This window comes from Pyrus communis, chromosome 17 (assembly GCF_041283825.1).
Source record: "Pyrus communis isolate YQ-2024b chromosome 17, ASM4128382v1, whole genome shotgun sequence".
In the NCBI taxonomy this organism is placed as follows: Eukaryota; Viridiplantae; Streptophyta; class Magnoliopsida; order Rosales; family Rosaceae; genus Pyrus; species Pyrus communis.
In genome coordinates this window covers 26,988,101-26,994,794 of record NC_142581.1, presented here as the reverse complement: position 1 = coordinate 26,994,794, position 6,694 = coordinate 26,988,101, and the positions used below count along the sequence as shown (strand labels likewise).

The 6,694-nt window shown below is 38.8% G+C and overlaps 1 protein-coding gene across 1 annotated transcript; it reads right to left on the bottom strand.

The window, feature by feature from the left end:
* Positions 1 to 3,477: 3,477 nt before the first annotated feature.
* On the bottom strand, positions 3,478 to 6,037 carry LOC137709543 (protein C2-DOMAIN ABA-RELATED 4-like). The gene is made up of 2 exons (XM_068448626.2): positions 4,262 to 6,037; positions 3,478 to 3,999 (listed from the first exon to the last, which is right to left on the bottom strand). Exons 1-2 carry the CDS (start codon positions 4,370 to 4,372, stop codon positions 3,613 to 3,615), a joined length of 498 nt encoding a protein of 165 aa, XP_068304727.1. The 5' UTR covers positions 4,373 to 6,037; the 3' UTR covers positions 3,478 to 3,612.
* Between the last annotated feature and the right edge of the window lie 657 nt (positions 6,038 to 6,694).

Genomic DNA, 6,694 nt, shown 5'->3' with positions numbered 1-6,694 from the left:
TATTTAAGTGTTTTTAAAGCATATTTTTGTATCTTTGAGTCAGTTTTCATTAGATTAGCAATCCCTCCTAATCCCCGGTCTAGAACGATCCCTACTTATATCTATACTACAATTGTCAAAAAGAGGGTTTTAATTTGAGTGTTAGAATATTTCACATCAGCAAGTATGATCAAGGAGGAGAATCTGATCAGGCTAAGGGAAAATGCAAGCATTGTGATAAGCTACACTATGGTGAGTGTTGGTTTAAAGAGAAGCGAAAATGCCATGGATGCAATCGTTTTGGTCATCTCATCAAGGACTGTGATCAACCAAACAAGGCGGGAAAGCTTGTAAACTTTGCAAATCAGGTAACAAAATCTACAACCATGTTTTATGCCTGTCATTCTGCTACTATTGGAAAAAATATGAACATATGGTATGTAGACAGTGCATGTAGTAATCATATAACCTCTCATAAATCCTTGCTTATTGATGTTGATAAAAATGTGAAGTGTAGAGTTAAAATGAGCACTGGAGATTTAGTACAGTCAATAGGCAAAGGTAACTTGGTTATTGGAATGAAGGGTGTGACTAGATATATTAAAGAGGTTATGATTGTACCTGGATTGGATGAGAATTTGTTGAGTGTAGGGCAGAGGGTAGAGCATGGTTATTGGCTTGTGTTTAGTGATTACATGGTTGATATATATATATATGGAGATAGACATATGGAAGATTTGATTGCAAGTGTTCCAATGAAAGGAAACAGATGTTTTCCCTTAAGTTTGGAATATGTCAATCCTCACATGGCTAATAGAGCAACTGTTGAAGAGTCATCTTGGTTATGGCATAGAAAATATGGACATCTAAACTACATCAGTTTGATGCTCCTGCAAGAGAATAAAATGGTGCAAGGTTTACCTAGACTACAAGTCTCTGAGCATGTTTGCTCTGGATGTGCTACAGGGAAGGGGTCACAGGGAACCATTTGACAAGGGAAAGACTTGGAGGGCATCACAACCTCTAGAACTTATTCACGCTGATATATGTGGTCCAATGCACTCTTGGAGGCAACAGATTCTTTCTCACATTTATTGATGATCACACTAGGATGTGTTGGGTATTATTCTTGCAGCACAAGTCTCAAGTCTTCAACATTTTCAAACAATTCAAATCCATGGTTAACCTACAGAGTGGCTACCAAATTAAGAAACTTAAAAGTGATAGCGGTGGAGAATACACATCCCTAGAGTTTTCAATGTTCTGTGAAGATATGGGTTTAGAAAGGCAATTGATTGTTGCCTAGTAACTGCAGAAGCTGAGTATGTTAGTGCAGCTGAAGCAACCTCTCAGGCCATTTGGCTTAGGTTTGTGCTCGAGGACTTTGGAGAAGAGCAAGCTGCTGCAACTTCCCTATTCTGTGATAATACATTAGCTATAGCCATGTCTAAGAATCCAGTGTTTCATCAAATGACCAAGAACATTGGCAGGAAGTTTCATTTCATTAGAGATGCAATTCAAGAAGGAGTGATCGATTTGATTTACTGCAAGAGTGAAGAACATATTGCAGACATTTTTACCAAGGCTCTTCCCAAGGACAAATTTAACTATTTGAGAAGCTTGCTTGGTGTGAAATTAGTTAGCAATTTAGAAGGGAGTGTTGAAAAGTAAATTGCTTACTAATTTCTTGTTAGTAAATGATTTACCTAGTAGATTTTCTATTTTGTCATTTTATGAAACTGTTTTCTATTGAGATAGCTTGAGCTCATATGCCAAGTGTAGGACTTAGATCAGTTTTCATTTTCAATGGCTCACATGCCTTGTAATTGCCATGTGTCATAATCACAATGGCTTATGTATTTGAATGGTGATGATAACTGATGTAAGGAATGAATGAATATATGAAAGTGGAGCATCATTCTGCAACAGTTAGAATGTTGCAGCTGTGAAATATTCTCTTTGACTCTCTCTCTAGCTTCTTCTCTTTGCAGCCACAAAAGGGTTCACCGCGCAAGATATAAAGTCTGTAACCATATTTGGTAAAAGGGGCTTGAGATTAAAGATTGTTGAGTAGCTAGCCTTCCAAATATGCACAAGCAACATAGTGGAGCCAATTACCAAGGGTAGTGTTACTCCTAGAGATCCTATAGTTTAGGGAACCACCAAACCATATGGGCACAATCCAAGGACACAAAAGAAACATGTGTTCCACAGATTCGTCCTCCTCGTTACATATAGGGCAAATTGGAGATGGGGAGGAATGCGGTTTGTAAAGAGCCAACTTGGTGGCCAGAGTACCCCCAAAAGTCCTCCACATAAAATTTCTAACTTTTGGAGGAGCATGCAATTTCTAAATTTTTTTTCCACCCCACGCCACCAATCTGCCAAGACGAAAAGGGTTGACCCACTCCACCAGTCACCCCACAGTTTCGCTGAGCCGAGTGCACTGTGAACCTTCCCGTTTTATCCCATGGCCAAACCAGATGATCTATACCCGATGGTCACCGATGCCAGTCTCCAGAATCATTTGCATCCAAATCCCAAGAAGAATTTTGGCAGATTAGTGACTCCACCATTTGATTTTGATTGATCAGCCCTCCCTCAGATGGGGTTGGATGCCCATCAGGAAGAGAAGGCAACCAACGGTCAACCCACAACTTGATACATTGTCCATTCATTACCTGCCAATGGGCATCTCCTGAAATAATATCTCGACCTTTTAGAAGGCTAGCCCACGCCCAAGATGCTCTGTGACCTCTCTTGGCCTCAATGAAAGATGTGGTAGGGAAATACTGAGCCTTCAAAAAGGGCACCCAAAAGGACTTCGGTTCGTTAATAATCCGCCGACGCTGCTTAGCAAGGAGAGCTAAATTGAAATCCTGGATAGGTCTTAAACCTAAACCCCCCCTCATCGCACTTCGGAAGGCCCAGCTTATTCCAACCAACCCAATGAATCTTGCGTTCGTCTTTTGACGCCACCAGAACTCAGCAAGCATAGAGTCTAGATCTTTACAAATGGAAACTGGGAATTTAAGTAGGGATTGCTTGAGCCACCGCTATACTAAGTACTCCTTTTCTAGCCGGGGAAAGAAGGTTCTGCTTCCAGCCTTGGGGCTTTCCAAGACCCTACTTTTAACATACGCTAGTGCGTGACGTTTTGGTCTGCCCCAATTAGATGGAATTTCGAGGTATAGGCCCGGATCATTAACCTGCCACATTCCAAGAATATCTGTCAGCTTCTTCCCCAGCCGCAGGGCGTTAGATTAATCTATCCTCTCTTTTTTACCAACTTTGTCAGTTCGACCTCCTGCTTGCATATCTATATTCCTACACTTGGTTCACCGCACCCCTCTCATAACCACAAATTTTCTTCTACGAATAATGGTTGAATCCAATTTTTTGAATCAATAACTTGACACAATTATTTGTTTACATAAGTAAATATTGTATGAAAATAACTCTCGCATCCCAAATAATTGATACCAGTACCTGGGAGGATAAAACACATAAAAATCGATCACTCTATTTTCACATCTTTATGAACAAAAGGATTGAATTAGCCAGAACACCAAATCCAATTATATACATGGAGAGAGAGAGAGAGAGAGAGAGAGAGCAATTGCAATCTACAATCTACAGACCCCTAGAACTAGGAACATCAATCCACTGCAACTGGAGTTCAATCTCCCCACACTCCACATTTCTGAGTCTGAGGATCATGTTTTGGACGAGTTTGCCGTTGGACCAGATGATGCAGCTCTCTTCAGCAAGACAGTTCTCCCTGCTTGGTTGCACTTTTGTAATTACGGTTCCATCTGGGAGGCCTTCCGATCGCATCCTCAAGACTTCGACAAATTGTGCAATATCAAAGTGTGCGTCCCCCATTTTGTCATCAAAACTAAATGTGTCTTTATCGTACACAAAAAGCGTGATCGGAAGATTTGGTTCTGTAACGGAAAGTGTCAATCTTTCATCCCATTCTGGATTCACATTCCGCTTCACCACACGAGTTTTCAGTTTCTGCATCATCAAAAAATAGGTTTAAGCTATCAAGTAATATGAGTTTAGCCAAGTTGACTAATAACGTGATCCACCCTCTCTACACCAAGTCCAAATTCCCCCACCCCGCGTAGTTCTAATATGTCATCTAAAACCTAAATTTCAGAACGTATAACCAAAACCCACAAACCCAAATGGATCAGGAAATGCATCAAAACAAGGAAAAAAATAAACACAAAAGTAGTTAGTAAATTGAAGGAAGCTAGCCAGATTGAAATATTACCTGTTTGCCCATTTTAACAACAACATAAGGATCACTGCTTTTCATGTCTCGAACAGCAAGGTTCACTCCTCTTTGGACGTGAATTCTCAGCAGACCCATCATGTCCTCCATTCGATCAACACCAGATTTTTTATTTAATTTTTTTCCACAAATCCAACTAGTACCAAAAATGGCGGGAGTAGGAAGGTATATGCAGGAGAGGAGGGTGAGAAATTTGGATTTCTTTGTATTCAAGTAGTTGAAGGAATTTTTTATGCCAAACCACTGCAATTCTGCCTTTTATACACAAAACTGTCTGAAGAATCAAAGACTTTTTATTTATTTCAAATTTGGTGGTCGCTTTTGAAGACAGTACTTTATGCTTTAGCCACGACTAGAAGCCGGCCACCTAATATCCTGTGCCTTTATTTTTCAACATGTGACGTTACAAAATCAACCCAACCAATAATAGTCACGCGCACTCTCAACAAAAAATATAAAAAATAAAATAAAACAACAGTCACGCGGACCTAGACTTTTCCTCCTTTCTTACAATTTTTATTGTATAAAAAATATTAAGGCTTCAAACTTCTTAAGAATTGTCAATTTCCTCCTTTCTTACAATTTTTATTGTATAAAGTATAAACAATTTAAAGTTCTACAGTCTACAGAACTACAAGAAATGTAAATACGAACTTAGTGGTTTCTTAACCATCGTATAATTATGATTATACGGTATTTCAGTTAGTGATTTTAGTTAAATTTAAAGAAATTTTAAGAAGTGACGGGAATGCACACCTCAACAGTGCAAGTAATGTTCTCTTCCCATTCAATGACACCATCTGTCCCACTAAGGCTAAAATAGTTTTATCTTTTATTGAATGATTAATAAATGAATTTTTTTAATTTTTAAAATAAGCCTCATTCTCGAGGCCCTTCCCCAACCTTCTAATTATGCCCCTCTAATTCCTCTTAGCCCCCGACAACCACCATCGCCGCCTGGGGTTTTGCCTTACCATGACCTCGTCCCCTTATCATCCCACCTTTCTCCTGGTGATCAAGAACTGGCGTCTTTAAATCATGATGATGAAGCAACATGATAGAAGAAGATGATGGTGCCAAATTGAGATTTTAGTTGTGTGTTGGAGGTTGGAGCTTCCGTGGGTGTTCATGGTGGTCGGTGTGACGTGGTTGTTGGGTGGAGGACAGGCATTTTGGTGCAGGTGCCAGTGACCCTTTGTCAAAAAATGCTTGGTTTCTAGTTGCAATATCGAGACAGCGGAGGGAGATGGAAGAGAGAGGGCACCGGTGCTATATTAATTAAAGGCTAAATTGGATTAATGGTGCCCGTGATGAAAAAATTCAGATTTAAGCTCAAAATTAACATCTTCCTCGTCTGTCTGTTAATCCATTCAACCTTCATAACCAAAAGATAAAAAAACTCATTCATCCAAGGCTATGAATTCATTGATTCATGCTTCGATTCCATTCAAATACTGAAAAACGAAATATTGGGTTGTGAAAACTAACTTACAGATTGAGGATGGTGTAGTTGGAGCCTCTCTGCAATAAAAGAAGCTTCAGGATTTGTAAAAATAAGAAAGAACCGCAAATTGGGTTGTAAATATAAACTTACTCAAACTTTACAAAATCTGAAGGTTAATAAATTACCATGGATTGGAGCCAAAAGCTTGAAACTTCACAACCCAGATCAAATCTCAACCGCATATGCCACCTGAGCGTGAAAGCAAGCTCCTTTTTCTGGTTTTACCGTAAAGAAAGCTCCTTTTTTTTCTTTTCTTCTAGGTATCCTACTTCAAGAAAGAGCTGAAATTTAAAAACTCGTTCGGATTGAATTAACCTACAGAACACAAAAAGTGACACTGCTTTGGACCAGAAAATTTAAAATCCAATGAAATCTTTGGAGGAAGGGTGAGATTGTTAATTTTGGGTTAACGGAGAGTTCACATAAATGTTAATTTTAGATTTAAATCCTAACGGAGTTCACCACAAAGGTTTAAATCCGAATTTTTTCATTACGGACTATCTTCCAATTACCTTCTCATCACGAGAACCATTAATCCAATTTAGCTTTGATTAAATATTATTTTTTAATTGCTTTAACGATGGCCCAGATTGTTGGTGTAAATTCCAACTTAAATGCACAGATGTCAAGACCTTGTTGGTGGAACTCCAAATCAACAAGAGTTCTGGTACCTCGAAAAATGGAAGGAATGATGGTGACATGTAGGTCGAAAACATCCTTTGATATATGAGTCTTTGGGTCTTTTCATCTAGAATAAACTTTTCTACGACCATTGAATAAGTTTATAATTTGGAAACGAAAATTAAAATCAACGTTGAAACTTGAAATCATCTGTTGCTTTAGCTGCAAGCATTACAAGACTATGTACTTTAATAGAAGGATAACATGCAACGATATTATAAGTTACT